Genomic DNA, 17,828 nt, shown 5'->3' on the forward strand with positions numbered 1-17,828 from the left:
GAATGAACTCCGTTCATTTCCATCACCCACCCAACAAGTGTCCCTACGTTGCCCTTTTGTGACAGAGAGAGAGAGGGGGAGAGAGCGAGCGCGATACAACCACTGCACAGACACACACACCGGATGATGGAGATCGGCTTGGCCGATCGGTGTTCATAATTCTGGGGTCGGAAAAACTCGGCTGCTGGCCAACACCAAGAGGACCAACGCACACATGCAACAAACACAACACACAAACACACGGCACGGTGACCACTACGACCACCATGACGACGATCGTGACGACCGTGACGGTCGGTGGCGATCCCGCGAGTGGCCCGCGGCTGCTCGGTGGCCACCCCAGGGCCTGGCACTGACTGGTTTCGGGTTGGTCGTTTTAGTTCCTCTACGAAAACGGGCGAGCGCAATTGGTGATAGACGAGGCGTTCCTGAAGGATGCTGGTGTCTACACGCTGACCGCCCAGAATCTCGCCGGTGAACAGTGCTGCTCGTGCGCGGTGGTGGTCAAAGGGCGGCCACCGAACGAAACCAGTGACTCGGAGGTGGGCGAAGTGACACCAGGAGGTGCCGGTGGCGCTATGGAACCGGTGAAGCCGGCCATTCAGTTACCGCTCCGTGACGTGTCGGTGTTCGAAGGGAAGCCAGTGCGGCTGGACTGTGTGATCGTCGGCCAGCCGGAGCCGGAAGTGATCTGGTACCATGGCGAGCGACCGGTGAAGGAGTCACGGGACGTGCAGCTGCTGTTTCAGGGCGACCGCTGCTCGCTGGTGATCCGCGAGGCATTTTTAGAAGACGCAGGCCCGTACCGTGCGGTCGCTATTAATAGCGCCGGGGAAGCTGCGAGCGAGTGCGCGGTGATGGTGACCCCGCTCAACACGGCCGATCCGGCCGTCCGGCCGCAGCCACCCGTCGACGGTGTCCCCGCAGCGGTAACCTCGCCTAGCGGCGGACAGGCGATGACACCGCCCCGGTTTGAGCGGCTCCTGGCCGACATCCTGGCGGATGAGGGCGACAAGGTGCAGTTCGAGTGTGCGGTAAGCGGTGACCCCCGGCCCAACATCCGGTGGTACGTGAACAATCGTGAGATCGCGGCCGACACCCCGCGGGTGCACTGCGTCGTGCGGGACGATGGCGTCGTCAAGCTCGTCCTCGAGCAGGTCCTGCCGGACGATAAGGGCGTGTACACGGTGAAGGCCTTGAATCCGGCCGGTGAAGCCAAGTGCTTCTCGAACCTGATCGTCCGTTCGGTCAATGCGCCCGAATTCGAGGCGGTGACGGCTCCGGCGTTCCTGACCGAGAGCCAGGTGTGTCCGACGTTCCGGCAACTGTTTGCCGATCGGGTCGTGCGGCTCCACGAGCCGTCCAAGTTCGAGTGCATCGTGACGGGGAAGCCGCAACCGAAGGTGCGCTGGTTCTTCAACGACCAGCCAGTCCAGGGCCATGACTTCCTCGTTTCGACCAGCGGCGATCGGCAGTTGCTCACCATCCCGGAGGTACGTCCGGAACTGACCGGGAAGATTACGTGCCTTGCGGAGAGTGAAGCGGGTCACGCGCAGTGTGTCGCGATCTTGCAGCTGCTGGAGCAGCTGGGAGGAGCTGTGCCGCCACCGGCCGTGCTCCCCGAACCGCTCGTTGAGTCGATGCAACAGGTCGACACGACCGGCGCGTCGTGCGTGACGTTCCAGAAGCACGTCACCAGCAGCTCGTCCACCTACTCGTCGTCCTCGTCCAGCGTGCAGCAGAACGGGGTTCCGGTGGCGCACGAGGTGCACGCCGAATCGGCGAAGGTGGACCGTTCGTTCCACCAGACGGATGGCCAGCCGGCGGAGATCGCCGAAGCGAAGCAGTTCCAGCGGTACGATCAGGTGAACGATCAGCCGGCGGTTTCGGTGCAACAGGATTCGTCGATCCGCGAGACCATCATCGCGAACTCGGGCCAGATCAGTACGGGCAAGCCGGCCAGGCGCAATGTGGCGCCCCGGTTCGTGGCTCCGTTCAACGGAAAGATCGTCGATCAGGGCGTGGACGTGGTGCTCGAAGGCACCGTCGACGGATATCCGGCGCCGGAGGTGCGTGTCACCCGGAACGATGCCGAGTTGGTGCCGGATGGCACACGGATCCTGGTGACCTATTCTCTCAATCGGCTCGTGGTGGAGCTACGGAACGTAACCCCGGCGGATGCGGGCCGCTACACGGCGACTGCCACGAATGCGGCCGGTTCCACGACCTGCACCGCGGATCTGGTGGTGAAAAGTAAGACAAAAGGACCGCTAGGTTCAGGTCAGGTGTTAAACCCTCCTTACCTCCTTTACCATCGCGTAGAGTCCATCTTTCCGCCCGTGTTTGGCCGGCGGCTCCAAGCTCAGACCGCCAGCCGAGGCGATCGGGTTGTGCTGGACGTGGAGGTGACCGGTACGCCGGAACCTTCCGTCGCCTGGCTCAAGGACGATCGGCCCGTGCAGGAGGCGTTCGGCCCCGGCACCATCTACCATCTGCAGCAGGTGGGCCCTTGCGCCCGGCTGATCTTCGAAGCGGTGACCCCGGGCGAGACGGGTCGCTACACGGTGCTGGCGCGGAACGCGGGCGGCGAAGCGCAGAGCATCGCCGACCTGGTGGTGCACGAGTGCGAGTCGGCCCTTCCGCCGCCGGCACCGTTGTCGTCCCAGAAGCACGTCTCGTTTGTTGACATGGTTCAGCAGCAACAGGTAACTATCGGCGTGGCCGGGGATGGGATCCTTCCCCTGGGGCCCGTCGTGTGTGCTGTGTGTGCTAGGATATAGTGTGCTGTCTGCCTGCCTTTGCTTCGCTTCTCCCGCGCGCTCTGTCACGTCACGGCTCATTCTCATTCTCTCTCTGCGTTCCGTTCCGTGTGTGTTTTTACTTTCCGATTCGCGGGTCGCGCAATTCATCATCCTGTGATCCTGTAAAAAATATCACACACACCACCACCACCATCCTACACAACATCACCAACACACTCGTCATTCGCTGCAACTTATGTGTGTGTGTGTGTGTAGCCAAAGTCGGGTGAACCGTTCGATTCGAGCAGCGGCAGCACCACCCACCAGAAGTACTCGAGCGAGGAGCGGCTGCACGGGCCGCGGACCGAGTCTACGGTCGTTACCGAGACGCGCCGGACGACGGAGGCGACGATGCGGATGGAACACAAGATCGGGTTCCCCGATCTGCCGCCGATCCGCCTGTCGCAGCGCACCCAGACGCCCACCATCGCGACGGTGTCCGAAGGAACCACCACCACCCGGACGGTGGCCGAAGATCCGAACAGGGCGGCGACGGGCACCAACACCGAGCCGGTGGTGACCCGCTCGGACGCTACGCAAACGACACCAACACAGGCGCAACCCGAGCGCCAGCCGTCGTCGTTGTTGGTCGCCGCGGCCGCGGCCACCGATCAGTCGAGACAGGAGAGTGGCAGCGCCCGCAGCTCGATTGCGGACCGACCGAAGTCTTTCGATCCACCGAACGAGACGGCACCAGCAACGGTGGTAGGTGACGGTGGTGAACTGGTGGTGACACTAACTCCTTCGCAGCGGGAATGGGCCGCGGGCGACTTCCTGAAGCCGCAACCGGAAACGATCCCCACGCCTCCGATCTACCGACCAGACGGGGCGTCGGCGGCGGCCAGGGTTGGACCCGCGTTTCCACCGGTGGTGGCAGAGCGGGCCCGCAGCACCTCTCCGCGGCCACCGTCGGCCGACGCTCTCGCCATGGAGCGCCTGTGGGCGGCTCCGAAGGCTTTCGGTTCGGTGGCACCCCAAGACTCGCCGTCGGCCCACGTCTTCAAACACTACAGACCGCCACCGCCGACACCGCTCTCATCCACTTCATCGTCATCCTTCACCAAGCATACCCAACAACAACAACTACAATCGCAGCAGCTACAACAACCGAAACAACACCAATACTACTCGACACTTCCGTTCGCCACACGCACAAAGTCTCAGTCCGTCCCAGCTAAAGCCGATTGTTCCGCATTTCAGCCGATCTACGCCCAGCAGCAGCCCCCGCAGCCCATGCAGCAGATGTACTCGTCGTTCGCGTCGACGCAGCAGTTCCAGGCGTCCTCGACCGTCCAGCAGCAGCAGCACTCCTCCTCGATGCAGTACCAGCCGTACCGACCATCGATGACCGTGATGGAGCAGCCACTACAGGCGGCTTATCAGCCGCCGGCCCCGGTGGTGCCATCGTTTGCGGCTCCACCACCTACGCAGAGCTTCCCGCCGAAGGTGGCGCTCTACCAGCCGACACCGGTCTACGCCCCGGCTTCGGTTCCGGCTCCCGCTCCGGCACCGGTCTTCGCACCGACGCTTCCGAAGCAGGAGCCGGTGCCGGTGCCGGTACAGCACCACACCCTGGCGACCGTGACAGTGGCGACCCCAAACTTGCTGACCGGTCCGTCGTACAACCAAACGCCGCAGCCGTTCAAGCCGCTGCCACCGCCTTCGATTACGCCCGGTAGCCTCTTGAATGCAGCTGCGGCGGTGCCCGTGGTGGATGGCTTTGGGAGCTCGCCAGCGTACGCCCAGCCGCAGGCGCAGCCGCCGGTCGCTCAGTATGTTGCGCCACCGGAGGGTCCAGTGTCGCTGCCACCGTACCAGGAGCCACTCTCGTTCGGGTCTTCCGCCCGACCGGTGGAGCCACTGTACCCGGGTCAGCTGTCGTCTCAGCAGCCGCCACAACAGCCGGCTTATAACTTCCAGCAGCAACAACAGCAGCTTCAGCAGCAGCAGCAGCAGCAACTCCTGCAGCAGCAGCAGTTCCAGCTCGAACAGCAGCAGCAGTTCCAACAGCAACAGCTCCAGCAGTTCCAACAGCAGCAGCAGCAGCAGCAGTTCTACGAAGAGCAACAGGAAGAAGTCTACAAGAAGATGTCGGTCAAGGAGACCAAGAAGCTGTTCGAGGAGACCCTGATCCAGCAGCAGCAGCAGCAACAGCAGCTGACGCATCAGCACCAGCACCAGGTTTCGTACACCGACCTGAGGGCACCGCGCATGGTACAGTGCGCAGCGGCGACCCTGCCGGCGGACTTTGGGTACGGCGCGATTGCGGAGCTCGGTCTCGAGCCCGGGCCCCAGCCAACGATGGGCTACGCTCCGAAGGCGTCGAGCGAGCGCAAGAGCTCCTACTACCGGGAGCAGATCGAGCAGTCCCTGCTGGAGAGCATGGACAAGGAACCGGAACGCGTGCCGGCCGGCGGTGTCAAGATTATTCCGCCCAGCCCGCGCAAGAAGTCGAAACCGACACCGGTGGCGGCGGCGGCGGGACAATCGGACATACCGGCGGCCGGAACCGGAGCGCCTGCGCCGTTCGAGCAGCCAGCGGAGCCGCAGCAGCAAGGGGTTCCGGGGCCCAAGACCGGGGCCTCGGTGGCCGCCAAGAGCCCGTTCACCGAGAGCGAGTACGAGAGCGACCTGGACGGTGGCAGCCGGAAGCTGAACGGTTACCTGGCCGACACCGAGGAAGTCCACAAGTCGGTCACGTTCGCCGACCAGACGGAGGAGCAAAAGTTCGAGAGCTACTCGAGCAGCAGCAGCAAGGTAGAGACCCGCTCGACCCTCGTCACTAGCTCCGAGGTCGTACAGCAGCAGCAGCAGCAGCAGGTTGTGGAGCAACAGCAGGAAGCGTCATCCGCCGTGCAGCAGCAGGAGCAGCTCAAGTCGGAGTCGGAAGTGACCGTCTCCACCGCGGAGACTGTTCAGGAGCAGCAGCAACAGCAGCAGCAGCAACAGCAGCAGCAGGTTCGCATTCGTCGCATGTTCCGCGTGCCATGTTCCGTGTGCTGCTTGCGAGGTCTTTGCGAAAGTCTCCCTAACCACCGCTTGTCTCGTTGTGTGTCGCTTACGATTACTTTCTAGGTTTTCTAGGTCCCCCTAGGACTGATCCCGGCGAGGTCTCTTCGTCTGTCTGTGCGTTGTACCTCACCTCGAACAGCTAATCGATCTATGTCAATGTTTATTTTCGCTTTATTTAATTTCACGACCGTGCCAGGGTGGCCGCGGCCGCTTAAGAAGGAGAGAGAGCGGGAGAGAGATGGGGAGCCCGTACCCTTCGCATGGCGTCGTCGTCGAGCCCGGGTCAAAACGTCGCCTCCGTTCACCTTTCACCACGGCTCACCACGAAGCGACGGGGCAACTCACCACGCGGCGGCAAAGCTGCGAGCTGTCAGAGCAGCAGCAGGCCGTGCGCCGCCGCCGCGAGTGTTGTGCAAAAAGTTTCTGTGTCAATGTGAAATTCCGTTCATTTCTTTCTCTAATTTCGGTTGTCCGTTTGTGTGTGTGTTTGTTTTTTGTGTGGTGCGGACATTTTAATTGGCTTCTTCTTGTGTGTGCCGCCACCCGTTCCGTCACGGCGCTTATTTACTGATTTGTTGCTTTCTTCTCTTGTTTTTCTTCCGCGACTCCTTCCTTTCCCGCAACTTTGTCACGCACTTCGCCGTCCCTTCCGCCACCTTTAGGAAACGGTTGAGGAAGGTGTCAAGAACTTTTTGGTCAACAACGACCTGCCGGAGGACCTGCAACCGGTGAAGGTGCTGCCGACCGAGGAACCGCTGCCGACGCTGAAGAAGGTGCCGGTGCCGGCCGCCGTTCAGCCACCGGCGCAGGTGGACGAGCACCCGCAGCTGGTGCAGCCGGAGGTTCAGCCGACCCAGCCGCTGCCGCAAGCCGTTCCGGAGCCGGTCGCTTATCAGCCGCAGAATGGATACCCAGCGGCAGCACCCACCAGCCAGGTGGCCAGCGAGGTATGGCGTCCACAGGATGCGCCGGCTGATGCAGCTGCCGGTGGCTACAAGCCGGTCCAATTTGCGGTCCCACCCAAGCACGAACAGCAGCAGGGCCCGGCGGTACCTCCGCCATCAGTATTCGATCCCATCGACAAAATCCAATCGAACCAAATCCAATACGCACTCGACACGCCAAAGATTGAAAAGCCAAAGCCCATCAGCTACGCCCAACAGCAGCAGCAACAGACCTCTTCGTCCGTCTACCAGCAGCAGCAGCACCAACAGACCTCTTATCAGCAGGAATGCACGTACCAGCAATCGCAGTTCCCGCCGAACGAGGCGACGCAGCCGGCCGCCCAGTACTACACCTCGGTGACGGCTCAACCGGTCCACAACACGATCGCCAGCGAGACGTCGCAAACGCTCCAGATGAGGGAGATGTCCGAGAGCAGCAACCGGGTAGTGAACGTGCAGCAGACGCAGCAGCAGGTGGGTTACGCCCGGCCACCGGGTCGCTTCACACCCGGCGAGTTCCGGGATAGCGATGGGTACGACAGCGACGGGTCACGTATCCGGCCTCTCTGGACACCGCACCCGTCGGACAGTGACGAGCCGCACTTCCGTAGCGTGCGGCCCAGCTTCCAGCAGCCCCGCTCGACCTCGCTGCCGCGCCAGTACGAGCGCATCCAGACGCCGATGGAGTTCGACACGCTGCCGGTCCAGATGCCGACCCGGATCGCGGTGTCGGCCGTCGAGTCTGGCGCTTCGAAGCAGACCTTCGAAAGCTCCTCGTCGTCCAGCACGACCACCACCATGATGACGTCCACGGAGATGGTCCACAAGACCCAAACGCTTGACCGATACTCGACCGCTTCCTCCTCGTCGAAGCGGCTCGCGACGACGCCCGTCCCGAACACGCGGGACGATATGGCGGTGAAGGCGCACCGGGTCACCCCGGTCGCCACCAGCTACGTCCAGCGGCAGGCCCAGGCACAGGCCGACAGCATGGCCCAAACGTTCAAGACGAAGGCGTACCACTTCGCCAACGAGGTGATGACCGACATCAAGAAGACCCCGATTAAGCCCATCCTGAAGAACGCGTACGGAGGCGCGATGCCGTACGGAGCTGGTGCTCCGCCGCACTCGGCGCCGCACTACGCCGCCGTTGCAGCGCCAGTGGCAGCCGGAGCAGCACCCCAACAGCAGCACCAACAACAGGTCGCCCCGCCGCCGCAGGCCTACCGGGAGGAGTCACGAGTGTCGCAATACGGTAAGTGGACCAACGCTACCTGTTGGCCCGTGCGTGCAGCACGAGAGAGGGCGGAAAGGAGAGCGAGAGAGACCGAGAGTTCATCCACCGACTTTTGAGATTTGTTTTCCTTTTTGTTGTTGTTGTTGTTGGGAGTTTTCAAGAGTTTTACGACTTACGCCGAGTGCCTCCTGCGCCGCCCGGCCATTGGATTCGTGGGACTACTGCTACTACTGCTACTACTACTACCAGTGCGACCTCCCCACCCTGTACTGGGGAGAGGTCTATTTTTGATGGACTGTACCGTGGACTTTTGAGAGCCGAGGCTTTACGCTTCATCACCACCACCGGCAGCCCGTCGCTGCGCAGCGGACGGGTCGTGCCCACAATAATCGAAATAGAACTCTGTGGCCGAGGTCTCTGCGGAATCGGGAGGTTACATAACGGGAGCCGGTTGCTATCTATATAAAATTTCCCGATCCCGAAACCAAACCTCTGGCGCTGAGCTCAGAGCTCGGCAGATAATAAAAGTCCCGGCCGGCCGGCCGCCCGCGGCTTCCGCGATGGCGCAATGGCCTGCTCTGACGTTCGCTCGCGACGAACGACAGGTCGTTCCGTTTCTCGCGGACGCACACGGAAACGGCGCAAACATCGCGGTCACTCCGCGCTCCGCGCTATTGTTGTTTCATGAGCGTCGGAGTAGCAGCAGCAGCAGCAGCGGTGGGTCCTACGAATCGAATCACCTCACCGCGAGGCAGAGGTCTATTTTTACTCACACACACACCGGCGGCCAGGCAGAAAGAATCATATTTTCACTCCCGTCTTTTCCCCGTCGGTCCCAAGAGCTGGGTGGCCGGTCGGTGCCGTAAAATGTCTGCCTTTCTAAACCGTGTTCTTCCGTGCCCATTAGCGCCATTAGGGAACCTCATTCGCTCATTACGCGCCGTTCCGAGCTACTAGTGCTACTCCTCTATCACGCCACTATCATTAACCCGATCTTCGACCCGCCCGAAGAACGGGGTTTTATAGTGATTGCTTCCATTATGTCCTTCCTGCTTAATGTGTCATCAACTCAACCATTTCTAGGATTGCCTATGGTTTGCTCTTTATTTTATTTTTTATGTTCTGTTTGCAAGTTTTTGGTAGTTTTTATTTTGCTAATGTGTACTTTAGCTTCCCTTTTATTGTCTTTTTATTGCTTGTTATATTTTTATTTACCACTTTCAAAGTGTGCTTCGTATTCTTACGTTTTTCTTTACTTCATTCGGACGCTTTGTTCGATTTATGGTCCCTCGTTTGCTCTTTGCTTTTTATATTTTTATTTTTTATAACTTTGTGTTCCTATAAAACAATTTAAACGTAAACAAGTACAATTCTTCGTCTTACACTGGTTAAAATGATCCCTACAACTTCGGCGTCTAGGTACCAAGCACGTCGATCCGGATACCGGAATCATCTACTTCAAGTACGATTTCGGGTACGAGTTCGGTATCATATTTCCGGGCGAGGGCCATCGCATAGTGGCCGGTCGTGCCGGTCGTGGCCGTAGCGGCGGTGGTGGCGGCGGCTCCGGTGGTAAGAAGCACCCGCGCTATCTGAACCCGGCCCAGTTCGTGGCGGGTGATATCTCGGTGCCGGTGCTGCACGAGCGCACCCGGGACTACGATCGTGCCTGTCGGCCCGGAGGGACGACGCCCCCGTACGGTGTCCGGTCGGCTTCGGTCCCCGCGCCGGAACTGCACGCTAGCGCCTTCCGGTACGGGCCTGTTCCGTTCCGTCCCGTCACGCCGACGACGATGAGTGGCCGCTCGACACCGTCGCGCGCTGGTGCTGGTAGTAACCGCAACAGTTACTGTGCCACTCCAGGTACTGTGGCCGCCATTGGGCGGACTTTCTGTGAATGCCGCGGACTCTCTGTATGGCACTCTAGAGCCTAACGTTTGGCTTTCGATGTTTGGCAGCAACGCCTCTGCCCGGAATGATTGCAAGATTGGCCGCGCGATGATCGAGTACACTTGGTGTTGATCGCTTCTGTGAGCATGTTGATCGATGTCGTACCACTAATCTTCTTCTTCTCTCTGTCTAAATCACCGTCCACACGGTCCTTCTACTTGTACCTGCATATAGATAGGTTAGAGCTCTGTCTCTCTGTCTGTTCGATGGACTTTAAAATTACTGAACCAATAACATTCCAAGCAAACGATTTTAAATGTATATTCTGATAAAGTGACAAAGACAAAGCATGTATCATTAAAAATCTTCGAAGGCAAGGCACACGCGCCCATGACTAACCCAATCCAATCCGATCCAAAAAATCGACTTTCTAGATTTTCGATTAGTCCTTTGATTTTTGGCCGAATCGACTCCAAGCGAGTTTCTCGAGGTGTGGAAACTTTGGTTGGAGAGAAGTCACGGATGGTTGTAATTTATGTCACATAACCTATCACAATGATTTGTGAGCACCAACTCTGGCAATGTTTTCTTGGCAGTCAATCATATCTTGGCGATAAATTTTAAATTTGTTTTGTAAATCTCACAAAACTAGGATGGTGTCCTTTCACAACAACTGTAGGCCTTCAGTAACATTTCAAACGATACCGATCGATAGGAAATAGGTCAAAAGTAGAAAGTAACGAATTTTAAGGCAACCCCTTTTCTTAATCAAACTTTCAGACAATTAGTGTCAGTGAACAAACCTTGCTGACCTTATTTCGTACAACAATGGACCTGCACGAAAATTTAGAACGAGTATTTCGCACTATTTTCGTGTCAGAGTGTCCGTGGTAAAGTAAATCCAATTCATGTTTTGCTATTTAACCTCCCAAAGGATTCGGCATAGTGAGATGATCTCTCTCATCTCTCTGAACCCGTTTCATCTCACTTTCATCCGCACATCAGCAAATTGCTGATCAAAGCCTTCGTTGATTGCCTTCGATGGCCTGCGGTAGCAAAATTGCCAATCATCAGCTACTTCAATAACTGAGTACACTTAGACCAGCATAGTGCATAGAAAAAAACGGGAAACAAAATAAGAAGAGCGGTTTCGAAAGAGTTCGCAGAAGTTCACGAGTGGCGGCGCCCCTTTCAGCCCGCCCCGTTCCCCACCTCTCTAATTGGCGACAAATGCGGCGAAAACAACACGGAAAACCCATCCTCAGAACAACAAAAATTCGGGGTTTTGGGTGTTATCTGCTGACAGCAGCGGCCGTGCTCATTTTGCGTAAATCGACTCGCTGACGGGCTCAAAATTTTACAAAAAGGCGATCCACACCAAATTGGTGGTGCCGATGGCGCAAACTTGCCACCTATCCTAGTGACGCGCTCACACACGGTAACGAGCGCGTTCGGCTTACATAATGGCGATTAAACAGCGGGACGCGGCGGGACTGGCGAGAGCGCCAGTACCGCCGTTTCTTAATGTTTCTGTTATCGTTTGTGTGCGCCACGACCCTTTGTATGCCGGTGTGCTGCCGATTGGGCAACATTAGAAAAATAGACACGGACGGACAGCACGAGCAAAATCCGGCAGTATTTTCAGAATTTTACACCGGCGCACCGGGCTCGAACCCCGTGGCAGCTGTGCCGTCGGTTGCTGCGGTTGGACGACATTCCGACCCCGTCAGGGAGAGGGAGCGCCAGCAACGCCAGGACACCCGACACCGGCACCGGGCATGATGGGTTGATAATTTATTGGCGCAATTCTGTTGAGACATGAAATTGTTCGCCTCTACTGCGGGCGTCTAACGAGCGGCTCGCGGACCACCCGTGAAAGATTGATCTGTTCCACGAAAAAGAAGAAAGCCCCCCCTTCGGAAAGTGTCGCGTTGGGGCCATTCATTCTTAAAATTACTGCATTACTGCCGCCTGCTACTGCTAATGACGTTTTCGCATGCCCGCTTTCGTTTGCTTTTTAATCCGCTTACGCGTTTGTGTGTGTTGGTGTCTTTTCGACCTTACCGTAAGGGTCCTTGGAAGGCCAAGAGGTAAGTACCGTGGACCCTCTAATAAAGTGTTCCGCTTGACGTCTGTCTGTGTGTTGCATCATAATCACGCGCATCGCGATCGCATGAGAATCCGCTTCCGCATCGACATGTACATGTGTCACTGTGTTTGTGTGTTTGTGTAATGTCAATGAAGTGACGCTAATCGGAGAGCTCCAACATCCAGATCCAACAGCGCAAGGCTTCAACCGATCAACGACCAGCACACCAGCGAAACACCAGCAACAGCAGCAACACCCGGAGGAGGGTATCCCAACGAAAACGCCTCTGTTCGTCGCTGTAAGGACATCTCGCACCTTTCGGGGATACGGCCAATGCTAATAGTCCTCTCCTTTGCCTCTTTTAGCCCCTGAAGGACATTGCAGTTGTCAGTGGACAACCGGCGCGTTTCGAGTGCATCGTAGCATGCGATGCAACACCATCGATTCGCTGGACCAAGGACGAGGCACCGATCGAGGACGGCTACAAGTACGTGCCGGAGCACCGTAACGGCGTCTGCCGCCTGTCGCTACCGGTCGCCTACGAAGGTACGCACCGATACCTAAGTCATCTCCCGTGCCTAACCCGGACCTGACCATAACTGATCTATTATCTTGCAGCTGACGCCGGCCGGTACAGCTGTCTCGCCGAGAACCATCTCGGGTACGCGGTCACCAGCGCCGAGCTGCACGTAGCTAACAGCGACTGGAGATCGGCCTAACAGCCCCAGAGTTCCACCACAGCTAGGACGGGACTTGGGCCTCTTGATCGCCGGTTGGATTGATTCCGACCCAATCGAACTGGATCCGCGCGCGCGGACAGGAAGTGGATCCTTACCTTTTTTTTATTTGTGTTTATCCTCCGTTTGAGTTCCGTTCCGTTTTTTCGTTTAGTCGGTAAAGAAGTAGTCGCGCGTCCACAGGACGCGCGAATCCCGATAAAGTTGGTCCGAGGTCCGATCGTCCCGACCACCCAAACGCCTTCGTGTTACGCCTAGAACTGCTGTGCTTGCTTTTAAATCCCTTTCTATAGTTTTTCGTCTGTAAAGTGTACTTTTTTATGCTCCTCCCTAGTCGGTTTATGTTTTAATTCGTGCCCCTATTTCGCTTACTTATGTGAACCGCCAAACACTTGCTGGCCCGCGTGTCTGGCCATACCGTTACACAGCCGCTCGTACCACGGAGCATACGCGTTCTTCGTGGTTTATGCTAGCGGCCGCACGGCGATGGGACCGCGGGGTCGAGCCGTTTTCAGAATGCAACAGGCTAGCGCCGTTGTTTTCCTTGTTTATTTTCTCATTTCTCTAGTCGCACGTGACACGACCACGGTTCGCGTACGCTTACGAGTTATTATTTATGTTCGCTTTCACTTCTTGGCTTTTTGCTTGGCACGTTTCGAGACAAATGCCAAAGGAAAATCTGTTAAAACTAGCCATAAAAATAGAAAACTATACGACCACAAAAAGGTGCCTTCGAACCCTAACCAAAAAAAAAACAAGTACTAATAATAAGAAACCCAAACAAACGATTGAAACGATTGATTAGCCCCATGATCCGCTATGGACCCAAACAAAAATGTGTTTCCCCCCATTTACGAATTGAATCGACAAAAACTCTCTGTGTTTACCTTATGCTGTGGAGCGCGTTTGCATCGGTGCCATTTAGCCCATGCGCCTGATGGCATTAGCTTTGTGTTCCGTTGCTCTTTACCCATTAAATGTGTTGCACGCCGAGATCGAGGACAGCTGCCTTATGTGCGCCTTGTTTTTTGGATTACGACCGTTAGTCAGCCGAGTCACCCGTGCGTGAGCTAGGAACTGGACGATAGGACGAGTACGAGTTGTTCTTTTTTCTCTTCTCTGTATGCTGTGTGTCTGACCCAAGATCACACAGCGCTACTATTATGCTATTATACGAACCAATCATAAGGAATAAATTATGTATTCAAACACCACAACACCACCGCTGTTTTACACACTCATTCACGCGTATTGTCAATGATCGGTTATCGGTTAAGGTCTGTGTTTAAAAATATAAATTTGAGAACGACCCACCAACTCGGCTCCAATTTTCTTGCCCGTTCTCTTTCAAAACATTAGCGACATCTTTACTACAAACGCGGAAAACGCCGAGCTTTACGCGGGCGTGCGCGCGCGTGTTGGAAAGCTCGGGCGTAGCTCGGAAAATGGTCGACTGCTCACCACGGCGCGTTGTTTATAGCCGCTGCCGCTGCGGCAGCGCCTATTTCCAATCTTCTCCCTTTTTCCACGTGTTCGTCGCGATCACTCGGGTGATCGTTGATCGAGTGACTCACGGAAGCCGGCGCCGGTCAGTTCGGGCTTGTTGACGCCTTGTTCCGTCCTTGCCTTGGGATGATGACTCTTGTAAGGGAATATATTTATGCAAAATGATTCACCCTGGGACAAAGTGGTTGCCCCAAGGAGGAGAATCTGTCATCGAATTCGTGGTTTCGAGAAGGATCGTCATCCGAACCACCTCGAAGCACTCAACACTCTTTTCGACTGGGCAACGCCCAAATAATCGATCGCAAAACTACCTTCGCACGCGACCAAGTGCAACGCGAAGCGCGAAAAACCCACTTAAAATGAATCATCCGTGTGATCGATTTATGATAGGACCGCCTCCACGGCTGTCCGTGATCGTGCCGCCCGCCCGTCGATGCCGGATGGTTTTCCTAACCCCGATACATCCGAGCCCGATCTAATTAGAGAGAAGAAAACGCCGCGAGTGCGCCACGCCAGCCGCCATTTACATTTTCCGCAATCTGCCAATATGCGTATCATTGCACGGCGGCGGGCGCGCACGTCGTTTGCATCGTCGGCAGTACTCGGGCGTGTCGGGGCGGTTAGTTAAACATATGCAGCGATTACTAACGATCAGTTTCCCGTTTGGTAGGGAAAACTATCATTAGCGCGTGCATTCGATAACTTGTCTAGCTGGGAGGGGAGGGAGCTGTAACGTGTGGGAAGAGAAATTTTCCGACGCTCCATGGGGGCTCATCGGTTTAAATTTCGCATCGAACGAGACTCAGAAATGAACTGAAGCTTGAGGAATGGGATTCTTCCCTCCATGGTATTGTCCGTTCTCAAATAATGTTTTTCATTTCGTAGGAATTCCCACAAGGAAGATGGCCGTCAAATACTGTAGAAAAATCCCCTGAATTGGGTTGGTAACGGATTCAGACTTTGGACGATAAACTAAGGCGGACGATGATAAAGTCAAGGTTTTTTTGGAACGAAGAAAAATCGCATCCCTGAAAGGTTCACAGAAATCCTCACAGGCTTACAAGTCTTGACTTGTAAGCCACGCTTTTCCGTAGACCCGATAAGATTTCTATTCCACATTCCAGCGCCATTAGTCAGCTCCTCTCTCCCTGTCTCGAACGTGCCCGACCGAAGGAAGGATTCACACGAGTGCTGATGGACCAGCGATAGAAACCAGGTCCATTCCAGGGCTATTTTTGGCAACTATCTGCTGCGAAGATGTCGGGGCGCCTTGGACAAGAAAGTGCCGCAAAATCGCAAAGAATTCTTCGTGACTCAGATTCGAAGCAATGGCGAGAGCGACGGCACAGAGAGAGAACCCATCCATCAGCTGTTTCTGCACCGCTGATGGCGCCCGGCAGCGGTGTGTTGGTGAGGTCGGCCGTCGCACAGATCGACAGGTCGCGAGACCAACATGGCGCATGCTCAACGACGAACGACGGGCGTCGCGGGCGAATGTAAACAACAACGATGTCGGCGAGTTTTCCTGTTTTTGTTTTGCTTGCTCACCGACCGGCAATGGCACCGGCAATGACAACAATAACAAGTTGTTCGGCTGTGTGTGTGTCTGGTTGTGTTGGTGATCGAGGGTCGATCGAAGGATCGAGAGCGTTCGGGATCACTCGGTACGATCCTGCGCACTTGGTAGCCAGAGTCGTCGTGAGTTTCGTGGTGGGAACCGCCAAATCTGCGTGATCTGCTGGCGGATGCTGGGGGGTTCTCACGGACGATGATGACATACGGGGCGGCCCAAAAAATGACGTTTTCTTGTTTTTCCCGTTTGTTTTGGCAGTTGCGTTCCGCTTACCTTGACATATCGCCGTCGGAAATGCTCTCGGTCTTGTGGCGGCGGTATGCATTTTGGTGGCTGCCGGTGTGGCAACCGCCAAGTGCCATTCATGCCACGTTGGCGTCGACGAAAGTGCGATGAACCAGTTTAAGGTCAGCAGCGGATGGCACGAAATTCTGTACCTCTTCTCTGGCCCATTCTTGCGGTGTGGCGTCAATCAATTAAGTAAGCCCCGCAGCAGCCGCCTCCGCCGTCGGGGCATTCACGCGTCTGGTCCGGTTTCGAAAGCGTGTGTCGCCATATCGTGTGTGTCGTTGAGTTGAGCGAATAATTGAGAGCAAGAGATAGAAGGGCGCCAGGCGCATTGTGGGTATCTTGTTTTCTGGCTGACTGGCTGGCTGGTTGGCTAACGATGAAGATAAATGGGAACCCTCGGCTCTGTGGGCCAGTAAGACGAGCGAGTGAGAACAATTAGTGGGAAGCCATTAATTGAATTGTGGTGCGTCGGACGCGTTCCGTGTTCGGCTTCGACTCAATTTGGCACTCTGACAAGCCGCGCGTGAACGTACGTTCCGTTTGGCACGGCGCCGGCTGTTGATAAAAGCCCGCGGCTGTCGTCGGCTCGGATCGGATATTTTTAAGAATATCGGCCACAGCGATCCGATGCCGACGATCGCGTGTGTTTCGCACCGTTACATTGTTCCGAGCCCCGTACGGTGGCGCCCCCTATCGGGAGGCGCAAATTAGCATTTGATTAGGGGCCGTGCTCCCGCATTCTCGCGATCTTTTCCTCGATCGGCTCAGCCAGCTGGGCGGAATAATTTCGCTCCGCTTCCTGATTAAATAATCTTCTCAAGCTTTGGGCCGGTGACAAAGATGAATCTCCCTGACGAGGCCGTTTGATCGTAAGGATTTCACCGAATGATTAATTTCACGTAGGCAGCGTGCAGAGAAGGCAAGAAATTTTTGCAGGATTTCCCCCGAGGGAAATATTACTGAAAAGCACCATCATCAACAGCCATCTCAAAACCATCTCGTCGCCAAAGGGGCGAAACAAAATGGGGGCGACCGTTAGAGTGGCGATAAAAAAGCGCTCGCGGCGTTGGCCGGCGCTTCCGGCGGTCCCCTCCCCTGTCGATGGGGACATTTCTAATACAACGCCCCAGGGCGCAGGACGGCGTATCGTATAAATAAAGGCTCGGCGATGCTTCGGATGGTAGCTCAAATTACTGTTGTTGGCCCAAGTTCCCGGTACGCACGCACATTATGTCACGCCAGGGGGTCAATTATCACGCGAAGAAGCGACGTCGCGAGAAATCATTACGGAAAGGAATGTGTCGACTGTTCATGGTCGCGCCGGAAGGGATAATTTCCTGGGGAGAGAGTTTATTTTTTCTGGGTGTGTTTTCAACTCGTCGCCCCACTGTTCGACGTGCGCAAGTGTCGATCTGACGTACGGTTAATTACTGTCAAAAAGCCAAAGAGCACTTGATCGATGGGCAGCTGATGTGCGGAAAGCTTCGAAGGCGTGTACATTTTAAGGTTATGTTTTCAAAGTACTGCCTGGTCACTGCGTGACCTTTTTTATTTATTTCTTTCGAGTATTTGGATCACTTTTAGTTTAATTAGTGGTTAGCACCATTTCCTTACAGGATTCTGGGAAGCCCTGATGATAGTGACGAAGTATTCGTTACCGTATCCTAATTCTATCACCTATGTCAGTTCTATAAATCCTCAAACTACATCCCTGCGATATGACCGTCAGAGATAACTCAAAAACTGTT

General features: G+C 56.0%; 1 protein-coding gene across 1 annotated transcript in view; it reads left to right on the forward strand.

Moving 5' to 3' along the window:
• The window catches only part of LOC128279201 (uncharacterized), a 50,923-nt gene extending 37,004 nt beyond the window's left edge, over positions 1-13,919 (forward strand). Inside the window, exons 15-24 of the mRNA XM_053017919.1 lie at positions 381-2,253; positions 2,323-2,705; positions 3,018-5,621; positions 5,724-5,759; positions 6,476-7,485; positions 7,528-8,012; positions 9,414-9,857; positions 12,159-12,271; positions 12,339-12,519; positions 12,592-13,919. Coding sequence (XP_052873879.1) covers positions 381-2,253; positions 2,323-2,705; positions 3,018-5,621; positions 5,724-5,759; positions 6,476-7,485; positions 7,528-8,012; positions 9,414-9,857; positions 12,159-12,271; positions 12,339-12,519; positions 12,592-12,692 — 7,230 coding nt within the window. The 3' untranslated portion in view covers positions 12,693-13,919. The remainder of the gene's footprint in view (positions 1-380; positions 2,254-2,322; positions 2,706-3,017; positions 5,622-5,723; positions 5,760-6,475; positions 7,486-7,527; positions 8,013-9,413; positions 9,858-12,158; positions 12,272-12,338; positions 12,520-12,591) is intronic.
• Positions 13,920-17,828: the final 3,909 nt, after the last annotated feature.

Source organism: Anopheles cruzii, chromosome 2 (genome assembly GCF_943734635.1).
Source record: "Anopheles cruzii chromosome 2, idAnoCruzAS_RS32_06, whole genome shotgun sequence".
NCBI lineage: Eukaryota > Metazoa > Arthropoda > Insecta > Diptera > Culicidae > Anopheles > Anopheles cruzii.